Below are 20,482 nucleotides of genomic sequence, written 5' to 3'. Positions count from 1 at the left end.
GTCAAAGCTTGTCACAGCAGGAACACAAGGTACAGTATCACACAATTTAATGATTGTCTCGTGGGCAGAGCTACCACTAGTTTAACTGACAAGCAATAACATCACATTAATAAAGAAAAGTTCACCAACAGCAAATGTCAATGTGGTAAATGAATAATTTCAAATATTACTAAAATTTTTCTTCAATTAGCTGGATTTGTAATTGAAGGCAATGAATGATTACATCACAAAAAAATGTCAATGAAATGGGTGTGACAAAATACAGACTGAGACCTACACACTTGCATTCAGATCAGCTTGGATGGGGCTCTGCTTAGCCTCAAAAAGCTTCAGTTAGAATACTGGTCTGTTTAGCCTGTTTACAGTTAGCTCTTGAAAATGGTAATTGTAGCACCATAAGGTGTGTACATGTACGTACTTATCAAACTCATTAATAATTCATCAAGTTAAAACAAAGAAAATCACAAGCGTGAAGGGCAATTGGATACCTGGTCTTAATTAGCATAGATTTTGACAATATCTACTTCTCCATTTTCTCCTAATTTTTTGTTTCAAATTATTGAGAAGATATATCAAACACTTGAGACAGTGTTTTTATAAGCTATCCAAACACCTAAAATTTTGTCAAAAATCCTCTACTGCACATCATATTTTCAACTCTCTTCTGGGTGTTTGGATTTCCAAATGAAACACTGTCTCTTATGTTTGATAAATGGATTAAACGTCTCAAGGTCTGTACAGTGTCGCTTTCTACTCCACATTTATCTCACACCAGAAATCCAAAGATTCCCTGGGTGCCAATAGGCAGTATAAGTATTTCTTGACTGTGTGTGCATCATTCAGCCTGACTATGCTGAGTTACATGTAAATTCATAAAAATAAAGTATTATGTTGAGTTACCCCGTGAATAAATTTCCACCTCACATAGCTGGAGAACTTGACTCTTCGTAGTCATAATACCAACATATCTACCAGTCGTCAGTGGATTAGTGAAACATATGGCTGATGCCCTGAACTGAATAAAACTATAGCGTCCTGTGCACTGAAGGTTACTTGCCACATCTGTAGAGTTACCTGGGCCATAAAAACAGAACTTCCATTGAACCAGAACTCTCCTGGGGCTTTCACTATGGGGTGGATCACTTGAATTTTAAGTTGTGTCATTGTCAGAGAAAACCGGGCAGTACCAAAAGAGCGAGGTCGGCCGTTTACATTCATCTTTTCACAGTATAAAAGCTATCCGAAAAGATTAGCAACCATGACATTTGCCAGCATGGGCGTTCGTTTTTCTTCGAGATATCACCACATCTTGATTTTGGCCTCTCAAGCGGTTTAAAATCATCGAAATTTTGGGCAACTTTAGGTGAGCCTAAAAGGTACTTCCTACAAATTCAAGAAAAAATTATTTTCGTGAGATAATATTTGTTCCCTTATTAGTTGATTGAGAAATATTAGAGGTCTTTCCCATTAATTCTACGGTTTTCACGAGGTGCCAAATATCGCCGCAGAATCGTTAATGAGCGTGACCCAAATTTTAGCCATTTTCAGCGAGTCGTTTTTCAAAAGTGCGGCAGTTTATTTCCACAGAAAGACATTAATTTTTTGTGATAGTCTTTTGTACTGTTATCAATATCCAGTTTAGTTAAAATTGGTATCTACAGGCAAATCGGAGTAGTTGGTCTCGCAAAGTCCAAAAAAAAATCATTAGCCAGAAATATTTCCCACCAAATTTTTAGCGAAGAATATCACCTGATATCGATGTTCTGCAATTGTTATCCATGATTTACTGAAATATTTGCAAAAAATAGTTAGCTGGACTGCAGAATAGAATATTTAAGCTGTGAAATCGTTATTAACCTATGTAAACATTTCAAACTCGCCAAATCCTTAGAATTATTTAGGCTAAATTTTCCCGCGAAAATTCTATCTTTAACGTCACGCTGCATGGAAAAACAGAGTGGATCCTCAGTTCGCTGGTCTTTTTTGCTGTTCAGTAGAACAAACTGTTAGTTAATAGTGAGCGAAGCTTTTCCCTGAATCTAATTTTGGGACTTCGGCAAACCCCTTGTTTACATCGATTTTCTCATTTTCGGAAGGCGTCACATGTTACAGATTCAAAGGTCAGATGACAGGATTCGAGATGTCGATCTCACCGAAAGGTTTTTCCTTGGTTTTGAAAATATTAGCTGTTCTTTTAGATCAGAAAAATTGCCTATCATTGCTGGTGGCAGGGCAGTTTTTCTTCAATTATTAGCATGCAAACAAGATAGTCGAGGAAAGACGTCAGAGGTGGTGTCTATTTGCCGCAACCTAGTGTAAACAATGAGGATAACAGCTCCTTGCTCTCTGGCCCACAAAAGGATCAAAAAGGACAGATGACTGGGATAAACATCTCAATACATGTAATTGTTGCTAGGCCAGTATTGCCAGCAGAAATCTTTCTTACGTTTAATGTTGCCATTTGTATCATCGCAGGTTAGTATAGCATCTTGTTTTCCGCTCTTGAACTTTTACTTTCAACAAAAGTAATATAATGTTGCTTCGGTCAATATTGACCACAAAACCCCTTAATGCAACAAAATTACATCCAAATTTGTATTGATAATTTCTTGTTAATTTTACTGCTGTTGTTGTCAGAGTTCATAAAGAACAAGATCGCAACATGTTTGTGATCCATGAGAACGTAAATTGAATTACATTTTGCACGCAACTAAATTGCTCTAAAGATTAATTAACGTGGTTCATGAAAAAAAACGTCTTGCGGAGGCAAATTCATTTTCCTTAACCCCGCTAAAATGCAGTTGTATTCGTGTTAAGGTAAATGGGATGGTAGCTCAAGAATATATACAAAAACAAGATGGTTCAACTGATCTGAATGTCAAAAATAAACGGAATAATGACTGAATAGATTGTTAAAAAAGAAACGATATTTGTCCAGAGGGTAGTGTTTTTATCCTTCCTGCCCCATTCAAGGAGGATGCAGAGGTGGAACGAAGTACCATTACATAGTGGCAATGGAGAAGGGACACCCCCCCTGCCTCTATCTCACTACCACCCACACCTTGCTGTTTGCAAGGGGGTGGAAGAAAAATCTACTGTCCTAGACGACATTTCAATTTCATTTAGTTTTCTAACGACTCATTAAATAAAGTTGTTTTTATTTTTGCCATTTACATGTAAGTCAGCTTAGTGTTTGGTTTTCATCATTTGGTTTTCTTTGGATTTTCTTGGGCAACTTGCGAGATTGAAAACTCAGACCTCAGACCCATAAACTGAGACACTCGAAGACGAAAACTCAGACCCGCAAAAGTCAGAACCTCGGCGTGTCTCGAAAACTCAGACCCGAAAAATATAATAACTTTTTTTCACTTCGTGTTTATTACTGTGGATTACTTAAAGATGTCTTGTTTACTGTTCTTTGATACAATGTCACAGGCAGAATCTGCAGAGAGAGGAAAAAAAATTAGCCTGCGGTGGTACATTCCTCTCCCAGATCACGAAAACAATACTCAGGATTTGTATGGTTTTTCAATTGCATTATAAGTATAAACCAAGTATAACTATCTACACACTACGGATCCTGATTCTTCGATAACTCTGCTAAATTCAGCAGATTTTTCTGGGTGGGAGTTTTCAAGAAATCTTAAGAGACCTTTTAATCAGCTCCATAGCAAGTTGTCCTAAGTCAATCGTGTGCATGAGGTAATATCAAAGGAAATGAAACGGAAAACAAGATGGTGTACCAACCTGCAACGATACAAACGACAACAATGAACGTAAGAAAGATTTCCACTGGCAATCTTGACCTTGTAACCACTACACGTATTGAGATGTTCATACAGTTTTTTTTTCACATTCCAGTCGTCTGTCCTTTATGATCCTTTCGTAGGCTGGATAGCGGTCTATGAAATCTGCGTTTCTGTGTTTCATTGTTTACATTCGGCTGCGCCAAATAGACACCACCTCTGACGTCTTTCCTCGACTATCTCGTTTGCACACTAATAATTGAAGAAAAACTGCCCTGCCACCAGCAATGCTAGGCGATTGTTCTGATCCGAAAGAACAGTTAATATTTTCAAAACCAAGGAAAAACCTTTAGGTAGGATCAACATTTCGAAGTCCCGTCGTCTGATCGTTGAATCTGTAACGCGTCACGCCTTCCAAAACGAGAAAATCAATGTAAACAAGGGGTTTGCCGAAGTCCCAAAATTAAAATTCAGGGAAAAGCCTCACTCACTAATAACTTGCAGTTTGTCCTACTAAACAGCAAAAAAGACCAGCGAACTGAGGATCCACTCTGTTTTTCCATGTAGCGTGACGTTAAAAATGAATTTTCGCGGAATATTTAGCCTAAATAATGCTAAGGATTTGGCAAGTTTGAAATGTTTACATAGGTTAATAATGATGCTTAAAAATTCTTTTCTGCAGTCCAGCTAACTATTTTTTGCAAATATTTCAGTAAATCATGCAGATAACATTCACAGAACGTCAGTATAAGGCGATATTCTTCGCTAAAAATTTGGTGGGAAATATTTTTGGCTAATGATTTTTTTTTGGACTTTGTGAGACCAACTACTCCGATTTGCCTGTAGATACCAATTTTAACTAAACTGGATATTGATAACAGTACAAAAGACTATCACAAAAATGTCTTTCCGTGGAAATAAACTGCTGCACTTTTGAAAAACAATTCACTGAAAATGGCTAAAATTTGGGCCACACTCATTAATGATTCTGCGGCGATATTTGGCACCTCGTGAAAACTGTAGAATTAACGTGAAAGACCTCTAATATTTCTCAATCAACTAATAAGGGAACAAATATTACCTCACGAAAATAAGATTTTCTGGAATTTGTAGGAAGTACCTTTTAGGCTCACCTAAAGTTGCCAGAAATTTCGATCATTTTAAACCGCTTGAGAGGCCAAAATCAAGAAAAACGAATGCCTACCTTGGCAAATGTCATGATTGTTAATCTTTTCGGATGGCTTTTATACTGTGAAAAGATGAATGTAAATGGACGACCTTGATCTTTTGATACTGCCTGGTTTTCCCTGACAATGACACTTACATGTAAGAGGGATGGGTAATTTTGTAAAAAAACATTACCGCAAGCATATACTTGTACCAGAAAAAAAACATTCATGCACACATACAACCATTGGTGAAAAAAAACTCACAATCACTTAGAGAGCCAATAAAAAGCACGTTACACAGAGGAAAACATATCATGCACACTGTACACATGTCCAGAGAAAAAAATTTCCTAGTGCATCAAAGGGTAAAGAGAAAAACTTGTGCCTGTACTATGTCAACCACACCTTCCTCAAAAACACAATGGTCCACCCCTAAGTTGATGAAGGAGTTCCACAGTTTTCAAAGCCATTTTGATGGTTAGGCAACAGTGTCAGAAAATGATTATTATTAACTAAAAGAAAACAGTGTTTGAATGGGAACCGATAACAAATAATTTCCTTCAAATTAAAATCTACCTCTGATCAGTTTATTAATAGCTACAGGTTAAGATTCTACAGTACACAAAAGATCGCATTAAGCAAATTTGAGGGATACAGCTGGGCTTGAAAGCACCCTAGCTGTCACATTTTTGCAAAATTGTACACAGCTGAAAATTTTACACCACTTCAAAGAAAAAAAATCATAGACAAATAAATGTATGCAAAAATTAAGCACATCATTTGAAATTATTTTTTTAGAACATTTTTAGACATCCTTCAAGTTTGGTTAATGCAATCCTTTGTCTTTGATCTCATGTCCACTATTTGTTAATTGTTAAAATTTTGATTGTCTTTTTTTTTTTTGGACAAAATTATTTGCCATCAGGTAGCCTTTAAATGTGCTTAAAATTAAGTGAAGTACATGTAAAAACTTTGCACAATGCTAAAAGCAGGTCATATTGCAACCTCTTCACCTTAAGCTAAGGAGGGGGAGCTGTTTTCCTTGCCCTGCCAGCTTTTCTTCTTTCTGTGATTTCTTCTTTTTTTCCCCAAAATAAGGGGGGGTGGACCCCCCAGGCCCCCTCCCTAGATCTGCCACTGCTCATATAATCAAGGCATGCCTATAATTATCTAATAATGAAAAGCTTTACTAGAGAAGTCCAAGAACATCTGAGGACAAAGTTACTTGTATGTACATCTGTCCTGGATCATCAAAGAACCATGAAAAGGTTGAATTGAAGCGTACAAGCTGTTTTCTCCCTGGGCTAAATATAACTCATCTTTCAACTTGAGCATTTTGGCAAGAAATTCTCTAAACTAACTGGCCAGCACTATTTTGAGCACACCTTTTCTCTTTTAATCTACATGTATCAAGACATTCAAACAATTTGGCCCTGAAACACAACCTTTGGCATAATAAATACATATGTAAATATGGCTTCCTTTTAGTGATAATTTACATAATGTGTGCTCTTGTACAAGTGATACTGCTAGTTCCATGGAGCTCCATGTAATAAATTGTCTAAATGGGTTTAAATTTTAAGAACACTACATGTATGTACTCACCAAATGTTATTTTGTAGTCTACATTATTTTTTCCTGGATCACCTGTGAACCTGTTAACTATGTGTATTTCATAGACTGCTGCGTGACCTAAAGCCAGGTCCACTTGCCACCAGCTGGGGTTGTCCTGGTTTGTATGTGAACAGTGTTTGTTAAGCATATCAGTGCCAGCATTTCCATCCACTGCTCTTCCTGACTCAGCAGCACCGATCAGAGCATCACTGTATGTTGACGACTGATTTGTGGGCTTTCCAAGAGCAAGATTCCCTGTGTGTCAGTCAGTAAAAACAAACATCAACTCTTATGTATATATGTAGAAAAATACATTTAGTAGTAATGTTATTTGTAAATAGTCATGCACTTTTATCATAAGCCCCTGGCTCAGGAGATTGGGCAACCACTACGATATGTTTACGACTCTAAATAAAGTTACTTTACCTTACCTTACCTCATACTTCCATAACGAACAGTGATTTAATAACCCTCTATAGAAATGGACAAAAAATTTTCCATTTTAAGTTTAGAGATCTCTTGTCCACTTGCAAGGGCAATCTTGAGAGTACATGTATTTCTTATTAAAGTTAATTAACGTTGCTTGTAAAAACTGTATTTTAACAGTACAGTAATACTATAAATATCTGTATTGTAGATTCAGTAATAGACCCTATTCATAAATGGCTGCCAATTGAAAATTCTTTTGTAAGTATTAAAATTAGCCCAATTAGCCTCGTTTTTGAGTTGGTAATTCAAAAGAATTTTTACTCTCAAACGAGGTTAGTTGCGCTAATTTAAATGCATACAAAAGAATTTTAAACTGGCAGCCATTTATGAATAGGGTCTATAATTTAATGGCAAGTAGTTTAATCTGTAATTTTAAACTTTCATTTCATAATTAATTGCAATTGATGAAAATTGTATTGATAAAAAATTCTTAAGTGTATTGGTTATAAATGTATATAATGTTAACTGCATTCTTGGCCAAGACATTTTACTCCGACTCATACATGTATAAAGGCCTCTTTCCACCCAAGGTGTACAAACGGGTACAGTACCAGTAACTCTAATGCTTATGCTGGGGGTAACCCTGTGATAGACTAGCGTCCATTATGAGGGGAGTCTGATGGCTTTATGCTACAGAAGCCAGAGAGAAGCACAGGATATGCAGACTCAAACTTACTTACAACACATGTACAGCATCAAAGATGTGTTTTAGTAATACAGGTAATAATATTATAATCACCTGGTTTTTGCTTCACTCCAAACACCTCTGCTCTCAAACACACACCACCATGGTGAGTTCCCGGCAAAAATCGCAAATACCTCGCTAAAACACCTGCATTAAGAATGTGCTTAATCTCTGAGTTTCTGTCTTCATTTCCCTTCAGAGACTGAAATTAAAAAAGTGGGAAACAATAAGTTTCAATTACGTTAACAAATTGATTTTCTTTTAGTAAGTTAGGTGGCTTAGCAAAACTATCTTTATTTTAAAATCATATCTTAAAATAATTATCAGTGTTCCAGATAAGCAAGGGGTCTCAGGTCAAAAACCCAACAAGGTCAGCAACATGACCCGACAAATTAATAGAAAATTTATGATGATTTGGTGGGAGCATTGGAAATTGACCCGTTGGAATTCCTCATTGGCACCATACCTTGAAAACTTATCTGGAACCCTGAATTATAAGTCACAGAGCAATAGCAGAACTTTGTAGCAGCTAGTGAACATACTGCTTGCAAACATAAACAATTACATGTAACTACAGAAACATCTGAATCATTTCCTTATGTATGAAAATATAATGATTCATTTCACGCATTACCTTAACTTGTCCAATTTCTGTGTAATCTGTCCAATTTGACCCATCTATGGATGATTGTAGAGTGTAGCTCTTCACCCACTGATTTGCTTGAGAATTCCCTTGAGTGGACACAGCACAGATGATATGAAGTGTTTGTAGATCAATCTGTAGATATGGATTACTGTCACTTGTTCCTGCACACCATGATGACCCTGATGTAAAGTTCAGTCGACCATTCTTGGCTGGTGTGCTGGCACTTTGTATGGATGAAGCTGTTATTTTACTGTCTGGAATTGATCCACTTTCCATACCAAGATCCAAATAATTACAGTATCCTGGTGTTAAAAATAAGTTGTGTAGTACTTGAGAGAAAATGCACTTCTTTGTAAGTGTAAGAAACATTACACTGTCTCATAAAACATGGTTGTCACAGACATCACTTTTCAAAATTCCTTTACTTTTCTCTGATCAAAATAAAGTCTCCCTGACCAAATAAATACAAAATGTCATATCTACATGCAGTAGCAGTTTCTGGCCTCAACTTACAGCTCTTCTTTACACTTGATCATTAAGACTGATAAGTTTTCAACAAATTTTCCTTCTTCATTAAGTAAAAATATCACTGAGATCACGATGACCCCAAATGGTCCTTCCAGCCTTTAATGGAATCAGCTGTGTTATATTATTATTATTATTTCAATTTTCCCTGACTTTTCTTCACATTGTCAATTTTCCCTGACTCAAAATGAAATTTCCTGACCCTTTCATAACCTTAAATAATTTTTCTTTTCTCTGACCATTTCCTGACCTGTGACAACCATGTAAAATGTGAGTACAGCTCCTCGGAGTCTGACCAAAAAACAGAGACTACAGTCAAACCTCCACATGTTGCCACCCTTTTGCAAAGCCCATCTTGCTACAATGGCCAGAGAATTTCTTCCTAACTGTGCACTATCTATACACTTCACTCTTGTTGAAGCCATGGCCAGCTCTCTGTATTGCCAGTTAACACTGCCCCAGGGAAGGAGGCCAGGGTGCATTCTGCATGACCTCCATGCAAAAGATTTGCCAAGTCTTTTTAAATTCCACGCGAACGATTGCAGCTCCACCGCTCACTTTTAGTGGCTTAGCTACAACAAAAAAATACCTCTGGCACCCAACATACTAAGCAGCTAAGTCACACGTTGCTCTGCTCAAATAAGCCCAATTTTCTTCCTATTATGTTCACTGGGAAGCTTTGGACTCAAACGGATTGTGCAAGATACCCGTTACTAGCCAGGATATACAGTATTCAATACGGAATAAAATTGGGGGATAAAGAGAAGTTAAGAAGCCACAGTTATCACGCCAATTCACCTTACAAAGTTAAGCATTTATATGCCAGCACCATATGAATGTGCACGCAGCTATATGCCAAAAACTCTAATTGCATGCCAGTACACATTCAGGTCATTCAGAGGAAAGGAATTCGAAATAAAAATTACTAAGAAGAAAACAAAGAGAACTTGAAACATGGCAAAGTGAGATTTCGTCTCAAAATTGACATTACAAAGGAGAAGGAAGACTCATAGCTGAATGCAATAAAAACAACCAACTGAATTTCAGCAACAAGATTACAACAGCAGCCAATGCTCACCTTACGGAATATCTTTTAGATAACTGGCTGAAGAATAGCCATATTACCATAGGTATAATAAATTATATTTTGTTTCGGGCTAGTCTGCTTGTGTTACCGCCATATCGCGAAGCCAATCTCGATCGGTCTCCAAACATCGTTTCAAAAAAGAACAAATGTTTAAGTTTATTCATGACAAAGAGTTTGACTGAAAATAGAACAAAAATAAACAATTATTTACAACATTAGACGGCTGAACGGACAAACCCCGAAAAACACAAACTTACAGCTTTTTCCCGAAATGAATGATTGACCTCTGGTAGACGATGATCGCGAAAAGGAAATTATAAGAACAGCGACAATGACTAGCTCTAATATAATTCGAAGGATGTTAGTTTGACCGTTGCCACAGAATTTAAACTACTAGTCTTATTAACATATTGACCTCACGTGCGCACAAAAATACCAGATGTCCCACGGGGCCTCTTGTAAGCATAATTAGCAAGAGTGTTACAGCTTGTACCTTGGGTCTTTTACGAGTTTTAGTTTCCAAACTTATTTCTGAACCACAAAGACCCCATTTTCTCATCTGGCATCAAAATTACAAGACACAGCATTTTAATTTGAGTAAACAGCTCAAAAACATATGCTTTTGCACATGGAAAAACAAAATTATGAGTGAATAAAAAAATCAATTATCTTTCTAAACTCTTCTCCTGAAGGTATCAGTCAATTAATTAAAAAGGCATTGCTTACGTCTAAGAAATGGAATTAAAATTAGACCTGATCGCTCTCCAGAACTCAATGGATTTGAATGAATACGCCAATCAAATGGGAGCATGAACACCTCAGCTTAGTTATATAGGCTCGCTCTGTGTTTAAGTATGTTCATCTCACATGTGCCAGACTGCCTTCTGAATGGGTTTTCATTTGTAATTATTATTGTGCTCGTCTTTGGGAATATCATTTCCAACATTAAATCCAAAAACGGATTTTGCATATTTCAATATGTGCATGTACTAAACAGATTAATATAAAATCAGTTGCATAATAGTGCATCAAAGGAACTGACGAATAGTCAAGAATCCTTACCCCCAGTGGATTCTTTGATTCTTCGATGCACCATGATCCGAGTGATTTTGGATTAACCTGTTTAGTGCTGAAACGCAAAATCCACTTGTTGAATTTTAGAATCCAATCTTCAATTTTCTCAAAGAAATGCACCCTAAACAACAGCTTGACCTATGCATCATGCCTGGGTATAACTTTTGATAGTTTGCATTACTTTGGGTCACCAAAGCAAGAGCGAACAGAAAGGAGGTCACACTACGGAAACAGTTGAGCCCTGTCATACAGCTCGGGAGGAGGGGGATACTCCCTTTATATGGGCTATATAGGCTATATAGGTATGTGCGACCCCAAAGGGTATGGTTTTTCAGCCGTTTTGGTCATAAAATAGGGTATGGATTTTGCACTCTAGCCTTGATATGGGTATGTTATTAAGAAGAAGCCACTTTTTCATCATTATCGAAAAGAAGATCAGCAAAAGCCCTCCACAAATTATGTGTACCGTAATTTAACATTGGTCTGAGCAAGAGAACTAATTGTAACACAGGTCTGAAACAGGGTTTTGATTTAAGGGTTAGGTCATAAATATGGTATCGAATTTTTGGTCAGGTCATAAATAGGGTAGGGAATATCGCAGATTTTGGTCATACATAGGGTAAGGGTTTTGGGAAGTGGGCCACACACCCCCACCAAATTTTTCTGGGACTACCCCCCCCCCTCCCCCGCCGGGTCGTACAGTAACCACAACAATGTCTGCTATATATTGTTCCGTTACACACAACCTCCCTTATTTTGATCTCCTTGTAATATTTTATGTTGTTACGCTATGCATGATGAAACACTGTATCGTGTAGTGCGAAAGTCCTCAGTAAAGACAACAAGCTCAAACAGAACTCCGTCTCATAGAGACCTTGCATCAATTAAGCTCGCAGAAAGCTTTTAAGAGTCACAAAGCGCACACTTCACATGTAATAGTCAAAAGCACATTCAATAAACTTATTCATAATCAAAAACGCATCTAAATTGAACAAACTTTAACTGCTTCACATATTGCAAATAATATTGAGCTCACCTGAAGCCAAAGAAAGAAACAAGAAGATCTGTTAGATCTTATAACCGCGCTTTTAAAATTTAACTGTTTTCTTAGTACTACAGTCGCAACGCAGTGCATATTCCAAAGCAATCTTTGATGATTCATTGATTACTGTAGACATCACAGCACTTGATCAACATAAACTCTATTATCGCACCATCAGTCGTAGCCGTTGTGACATCTCCGATGACGTAATAGTCTTAATCTGGAAGTTTCTTCGGGATATGTATGGGCATGAAGATACGAACACTATTACAAACCGCTTTCTTTCTTTAAAGTCACGACTAAATTTAATTGTTTTTTTCCCTTGAGTTAAGGGTTAGCAAAGAAGTCACACGAGTCACATAATTCAAGAATTGCGTTATCTTTAGTACGGTGGTTATTTCCCTATCAATGACGTAATCTTTGCACGTTCTGACACGTTCTTTGCTTGGCTTGCAAATATTTAATTTTCTTTCCGATCTATGAACTCGCTGTGATGAAACAGTCAAAGGATTTACTTCATTTGCCTAAAAGCGCAAGAAATACTTGCAAAATTACAAATAAATTAATGACCGTCGCTTCTGCCGAAATAAACTTGCAAAGTAAACACGATCTTATTTGTCACGTAGCGAAAGTGAAAGCTGCAACGTCAGCGCATTCCATGGCTGACGTAATACCTTTTTTCAGCGTATTTATTATTCCCTTTAAATCCAACGCTTTGATAAAGCGAAAAGAAAATATATTTTACCCACAAAAAAGAAAACAATATCCGTAAAATTGTCCGTGTGTTTATGTTTTAACAGCTTCTGGCGGAAAAACATCACACGTTGCGTGACTCAAAGTTTGGCTGAGCAGAGGTCTGCGTCTGGTCACCGACAAAAAAAATAAAAAAATAAAAAATAAACCACGGGTAAACCTAGAACCGCGCTCGGCCCATGGCCGCGCGGTTAATAACGAGATGAAAGCCACCTGAAAATACAGTTCGGATACAAACTCCACCATTTTTTGTTTAGTTACAGAATGCAATCATACCCGTCTCGCTTGACTAGCCTTCCCCATAAAAACTTCACCTCATATTAAAGAACGGCCTCTGTTAGCAGCACAAAGTTGAACCAGAAAATTGTGGGGGTTTCTGGCCACGATATTGGCCATTGTTGATGCATGAACAATTTTCGTTTTCCTCGATCTCCTGAAATAAGATTACTTCCACAGGTCTGGGCAAGGTGGATATCAGTTACATGCTTCCCGATATTCTTTGCGCTATGGCCATTTCAGCTTACTTATGTTTGGTTTATTTCAGCATATTTCAGCAGATTGTAAATGAAAGCCATCAACGCATTGTTTTATCTGACACATTCTACAATGGTGTCTTTTAACAATTTAATTGGGTTCAACATATTTACAGACAGCAAACGATGGCCTTGTCTGCCAAATGTTTGCTCCATATAGGTTTCCCATTATAATAATAATAATAATAATAATAATAATCAATATTTAAACAGGGTGACCCCTTCAGTCGCAGGACTGGTATCAACGGGGGCCCTGTATAACGTAAAATAAAAAGAGCATGTATAAATAATATATATCTATAAAAAAACTAACTACTTTAAAAGATACGCTGAAATGTTTAAAAAATTTAAAAGCTTAAAAAGGTAATAGCGTTCTCATAAAAATTGGATATAGAATTGAAAATGTTCTAAAAAATAACCTAAGAAAAAAAATCGGAGATAGCCTTGAAACGTTCCTTAGGTGGTAAAATCTTTATGTTCGTTGGAAGGCTATTAAATGTGCATGCACCATGATAATAAAAAGACTTTTTAGCGACATCTAAATGAAATTTAGGAAGTATAATGTCAGTGATTGACGATCTAGTGCATCTGTTAAAAACATGTTGGTTGTCGCTCTGGCAGCGTAACAGGAAATAGTCTTTAAAGTATAGAGGAACTTCTCCGACCAAGCACTTGTTAACTAACAGTGCACAGTGCTTTTCCATGGTTTTTGTAAGAGAGGGCCAGCGTAGGTTCTCGAGTATTGTTTCCGTGGCTATGTCAGGTTTAAAACCGTATACGATTTTCGCAGCTCGTCGTTGCAGGCGTTCAAGAGTCTTTCTGTTAGTGCTTCCCAGAGGGCAAAAGCACGTATCACAATAGCTTAATATCGGTAGCACCGTGGACAAATAGATCTTATTTGCTGCTTCCGTGGTTAAACAACCTCGTAATCGTGACAGGAGGCCAAGTCTGCTAGCAACTTTTGACCTTAAATAGCTTATGTGATCGTTGAAAGATAAACACTCGTCTAGCAAGACTCCTAGGTACTTGAACGACTTTACTTGGTTGACTTCCTTTCCTTCCATGCAAAGCGGACTATGAGATTCAGATCTGACTAGCCTTTGCCGAGTTCCAAATAAAACATACTCAGTTTTCTTTAGGTTGAGGAAAAGACCGTTTGCTGTTAACCAGTTAGAGACGTTATTGAGATCAAGGCTTAAGTTCAGCTGTAGTTGGTCAATGTTTGAAGCAGCAGTAAAAATAACGGTGTCGTCGGCATATAACATAACACTAGACAGACCAACGGCCAAAGGAAGATCGTTTATGTAAAGAATAAACAAGAGAGGCCCTAACACGGAACCTTGAGGTACTCCGCTACTGATGTTGGCGGCAGAAGAAAGGTGATTTTCAATGGACACTCTCTGAGTCCTGTTAGTGAGATAGCTCTCAAACCACGAGAGAGGCTGGTCTTGAATTCCATATCTGTACAACTTGTTTAAAAGACCGTCATGAGGAACAGTATCGAAAGCCTTTTTCAGGTCAATAAACACTGCCCCCGTCAATAGCCCTTTGTCCATATGACCACGAATTATGAAATCGCTAAATTATTTTAATGGCCTTGTTTCAGTAAAGTAAGCGGTCAGACAAAAAGGAAGTGACGTCAAGTATTTTTATTAACAACTTGACAATATTTTTTCTTCCTGAGAGCGATCACATAAATATTCAAGGAATTGATATAATATTCAAAACTTACTTGAATGTGTACCACCAATCGTCATGGTTCGAGGACTCTGTACTCGTTGATCCTCCATTCTGAGGTCACCTGAACATTGACTTGCATTTTTTCCTTTCTATTTTAAATCTCAAAGTAGTAATTTCCCCATGATAGGAATGAAACAAGACCTTTGAAGTTGATAGATTTGGCCCACAACACACCACTATTATTACCTAACAATGCCCGGCGGCCAAAAAAATTTCACATGAGATCAAGGCCATTTGTGCCAGCCCGCCAGCCAAGCCAGCCAGCCAGTCAGTCCAAGATGGCGTCCAAATCCTGAAATCATCTGGCATCACAGAAAATCTAGTCTGCTGGCAGTCGGTTTTTTCTGTAAGGAGTGTTTAGTCATCGCGAATGCAAAAGAACAGTATGGTGGTGGTCAAGTAGGGAAGAAGGCATGCCACGCCCATGTCTCGTCCCACTCCCCTTTATGCTAAAGCGTCATTCCTCGCAACCCCTGCTGAATTTCGAGAGAAAAACAGACTGCCAGCAGTCTACAGAAAATCGCGGGACATAAACCCGCAGGAATGACCCGATTAGTATGCGTTCTCCTAATGTCGAACGAAATTAGTGGCAGTTCAGCTTATACTCCCTGAACATGTAGATGCACAGAAAAATGGACAGTTGGTCATGCTTCAGCAGTATTTTATACTACATTTTGTACTTATAGCACAGATAGCACTGAGGCTAATCAAGCAAATAAATTGACTGCCATATCGCCATGATTGTTTTCTTGTAAACCTTGTGCGCGTGTTTAACCTCGCATTTGCAATTCAAGTTGCAGAGCGTGCGCCAAATCTGTGTTCAGCCACCTTTACTTTCCTTTACAAATCGGGGGCAGCTAGCTTTAGTGTAAACTTCCACTAGTTGAAAAATGCATGTTGGAGGGCTATTTTCACCTCTATATCTACTGTTATGTTAATGCATAATCTCTTTTATTAGTCCGTTATGCATGATGAAGCATCGCGTCCACCATGGTGCTATGCGAAAGCCTTGAACAGCAACAACAACAACAAGCAGATTTTAAGCTCGCGAGAAAAGCTTCGATTTTAAGGAAGCGCGCACATTGTAATCTGCCAAAAGCACATTCATTTAACTTGTTCATAATCACAAATGCATCTAAACTGAACAAAGTTTAACCGCTGTTGTAAATAATACGTAGCTCACCTGAAGCCAAAGGAAGAAGCAATGCGAGGAAAGCGACCCGGAAATAAAGTTGGGGACCACAAATAAACTCTGCCATATGTTTTGTCAGATTTTGTTTAGTCACGAAATGTGATTGTATCTGTCTCGCTTGACTACTCTTCCGCATTAAAATATTCACCTCATAAGTGAGGCCTTTTTCAGTACAAAATTAACCCAGGTACTCCTTCCGTCTAGTGCTGTTTGAGTTGCTGCGCAATGCTCAAACTAATTTTCGTTTTCTAGCTCTAGTGACTCAGATGGTGTCAGGTGTCAGAGGTCTCCCAACATGCTTTGCACTTTTAGTTAAGGGTACCCCGTCTAACCGGGCTACCCGGCTAGAAGGGTTGACACATAGCCCCGCCTTTACATGCAACTCACAGAACCGGGACAGTGAGTGGGCTGCGTGGGCTATCTTTTGAGCGGCCGCTAAGCGCAACAAACAAAATGGCCGACCAAAGAAACTTTTGGCGGCAAGTTTAATTTTTTTTATCCCTCATTCCGCTAGTGGCCTCTTTTCAGTGTATAGGACTGTTGTTAATGGCTACCATGTCTAGCATGTAAACGCTTCAATGCGTTTTCTGAAGAAACGTATGAGAAGTTAGCCCTCCCAGGGTAGCTAGTTAGCCGGGTATGCCGGTTAGCCGGGGTACCCTCCCTCCATGTAAACAGGCCCTAAATAGAGTCGGGTCGAAGAGCAGTCTTCACTTCTGTGTTGCTTTCGTTTTGCAATTTTATGCATAGAGATTGACTTAAAAAACACTTGCTCTTAATTCAACTGTTTTGATAATTGCAGAAAATGTTCGCAGGAACAGGAGCAAGAAAATCAACACGGCAGTCACAGAAACCCTTTCCAATATGTAGGAACAAGTAGTGTTGTCAAGTCGTCAATTTTTCATGCGTCTGTCCTGTTATTGATCATGAATTTCGTCATAACGTTGTCAAAGTAGCTCTGGATCCACGAGGCGATAGCCAATAACAGGACAGACCCATGAAAAACTGACGTCAATTTGTTTTTACGATAACAAATTGTCACATTGTCCGCTCTCGCTCGTCGATGCATCGCATAAATTATAAATTCATGTGTCTGTCCGCTTATTGACAATGAAAATTAGCCAATGAGCGCGCGAGAATTTCTGCAGTTATCGTAAAAACGAAATTCGACGCAGACACAAGCACAAGTAAAATCATCCGAACCTTCCAAACCATAGTTATGTCCAAACTGTTTAGGCGCGAGGTAATATGGATCCAGTGTTTTCATTGGCCAAACATAACCACGTGTGGTAAATATCCTTGTGCTTGTGTTATGCCTGAGCGGTATTTCGTTTTCACTTGTTGTAGCGCAAACGCAAGCGTAAGCGCAAGCACAAGAAAAAGGAAAAAAATTGATCCTTGCGCTTGTGCTTGTGCCTGCGTCAAAGCCGTTTTCACAGTTTCCTAAGAACAGGTATTCGATCATTTTATGTAGCCATTTGTTATTTATACTGCGAGCAGTCTCTCTTTTCCTCGAATATCCGTGGGGAAGAACGCAAAACAAGTACGAGCGGCAATGCCGCTAGCCGCTAGTGGCGCGGGCGTCGGAAAACACGCTTAATTGTTTGGCGTTGTTCCCCACGGATTTTCGAGGAAAAGAGAAACTGCGAGCAGTCTATTTTTTATTACACAGAATAAAAACAAAACAAGTTCGATCCGAGTGGAATCTGTTTGCATGAAACAGCCCTGCTTCAGGAATGACTGCGGATGTTGATGGACCAACTCCGACCGTTCCATTCCTACCGAAAAGAAATTGGAAAAAACTTTTGTGCTCTCAGATGCGCTGTCATGGGTCTGTTTAGCCGTGGCTGATCATCGCTTTTGGTCGCTTTTCAGTAAAATATCGTTCATATTTGTTATACATAAGCACTGAAATACAAAAAGAACAATTTCAGTATTTGAAAACGGTAAAATCGAAGATCTGTCGTGGAAGAAAAAGCCAGCTCGTTGTTTCGTGAGGCTGTCGCGGTTTGTTGCGGTGACCTTTTGCAGTTTCGTCTCTCATCTGATTGGTCGCGAAACAATAAACATTCCAGAAGTTTTCATTGGCGTTCACGGTTTAAGGTCATTCCTCACATTTGCATTGCGCATCCTTACTGCGCATAATTTATGGCGTCATTAGCGCGCGCTCGTGCACGCGCACATTGAAAACAGGACGGATTTGCCTTGATATTGAACTCTGTCAGCTGAAAAATGGCTCTAGCTCACCAACGAGCACGGGCACCCCAATTTTTTTTCCAGTCATTGTAATCAACTAATCATAAGCTTTGCGTGAGAAAAGACTGATTTAATTTCTATTGCTAAAAATTGAATAAATAAGAAAAATAGCAGATACACTGTGGCCTTTTCTATTTTGCAGTAGGTAACCACGTCAAGAAATTTGGTTCAAATTTTTAATCAAGGATTTAGCTTTCTGTCTGAATCAAACTTAAAACGTTTATTTGTGTCCGACACATTGTATTGACTGTAGTTTAATGCGTGTTCTTATGAGTCCGGCCTCACAAAGATGTTACAATTACTGGGAATGCGTTCTTATGATAAGCATTAAATAATGCCAAAATGGGGGCATTTTCAATGCCTCACTGCTCCTTAATGAGCATGGGCACCCACCTTTTTTATTTCAAAATTGAAGTTATCATATGACAAATATTCAGTGGACAAAGTTTGAACAAAAATCTATTGTAACTTTTATTTCAGAGGAATTACCTTAAAGTGCCTATGAAGTAAAAATAATTGCCGCTTATTTGAAAGGCTTTTCAAAGTAAAGAAGAATGGCGTTTTCCTTTTTGGAATATCTTTTTTTGTTTTAGAGATATTCACGTTTAGAGATAGGCACTTTAACGGGAAAGACTGTAAGTAAACCTGTCAGAATTTAAACAAAAGCGCACTTTTTCAAGCGCTTCATGCCAACTACATGCTGTCTGCTATTTGCGTCGAGTTTTGATTGGTTCACTGGATATCTGTGTCGCTTGTGATTGGTCCAAGTGATTACTTTCGATTGGTTTACAAAAGAAGACCACTCTATCAAAAACCATAACCCTGACAATAAGTGCGACTCAGGCGCGGTTATTCGTTTCGAAACGTCTGTTCAGGCAATCAATCAATCAATCAATTAACCTTAGGACGAGAAGCGCCTTTCTCGTCCTCAGATTTTCGCGCGGCCATTTTTATCACGCACTTTTTATCGGGTCACGCTCTACTAAGAGTTACCGAGCGAAAGATAGACTACTCGTACTCTACTAAGACCGCGAAGCAAAATTCCCCTGGATAGTAAGAAAAGGCTTATACAAGACAGATAAATCCATGCCATTTCTGCTTTGTTTGTAGAAACAAGAGAGCAGTTAGTCGTGTAATAAAATTTTCCCGGTACGTCAACCTCGTTTCCAGGGTTTTTCCTTAATCTCTAAGGGAAAAGCACTGGGAACGAGGTTGCCGGTACGTCATATTCAGTTTTTCAAGTCAAATTTAAGAGCAACCACAGTTATTTTCACTAGCACATCTTTATTTTAACCGTTGTCACTGTTATACAGTGTTTATATATGATGTGATCCATAAGCACAAGTCAACATGCATGTTTGCACGCCTAGTTACATTGCATCGTGTTTCCCAGAATAGGCCCGAATGCTGATCGCTCTCAAACAAGTTAACGACCTACAAAAAATAATGAAGAACTAATTATAAAGGCGCACAAAGAAGTAACAAAGTGAAACAAAAAAGCCCGGGGGCGACTCCCATATGAAAAGGTCAGGGTGCCCCTCGTCGGAAATCTGAATTGAACCCCTAAAGAAGACCAATTTGGGCGTGGCTCCAGCTTAATTTGACTCCTAAAAGATACCCCTTAAGATGGGATAGGCTTGATTGCCAGCCGCTGTTCAGAAAAAGAGCCCGTGCTAGTAGACTGTACTGAAGAGACCGGCGGAAATCTAGCCTAAAAACGGAAATAAGAGCGTTTCTTTTATTGTTATTATTTATTCGATTGTACCCTAAAAGACACTTCGACAGCTAAAAATTGTGGCGTTTCGTCATCGACACCCTAAGAAAGACCAGAATACTTGATTTATACCTCTTAGTGATACGACGAGCATCTCCGACCTTTTCAAATGGGAGTCCCCCCGGGCAAAAAAGGCTCCGAAGAACAGAAATAATGT

At 38.5% G+C, this 20,482-nt stretch overlaps 2 protein-coding genes across 2 annotated transcripts in view; both read right to left on the bottom strand.

Moving 5' to 3' along the window:
• LOC145468206 (uncharacterized) overlaps positions 1-16,918 on the bottom strand; it is a 47,070-nt gene extending 30,152 nt beyond the window's left edge. Inside the window, exons 1-3 of the mRNA XM_081451883.1 lie at positions 16,287-16,918; positions 8,338-8,651; positions 7,758-7,905 (exon numbers count right to left, since the gene is read on the bottom strand). Of these exons, the coding sequence (XP_081308009.1) occupies positions 7,758-7,905; positions 8,338-8,651; positions 16,287-16,431 (607 nt within the window). The 5' untranslated portion in view covers positions 16,432-16,918. The remainder of the gene's footprint in view (positions 1-7,757; positions 7,906-8,337; positions 8,652-16,286) is intronic.
• A 2,885-nt stretch (positions 16,919-19,803) lies between these two features.
• The window catches only part of LOC145468077 (uncharacterized), a 31,597-nt gene continuing 30,918 nt past the window's right edge, over positions 19,804-20,482 (bottom strand). The window contains exon 32 of the mRNA XM_081451747.1: positions 19,804-19,985. The gene's annotated coding sequence lies outside the window, so the exon portion shown is untranslated. The remainder of the gene's footprint in view (positions 19,986-20,482) is intronic.

Source organism: Orbicella franksi, chromosome 14 (assembly GCF_964199315.1).
Source record: "Orbicella franksi chromosome 14, jaOrbFran1.1, whole genome shotgun sequence".
NCBI classification, from domain to species: Eukaryota; Metazoa; Cnidaria; class Anthozoa; order Scleractinia; family Merulinidae; genus Orbicella; species Orbicella franksi.
This window is presented reverse-complemented; position numbering and strand designations above follow the sequence as displayed.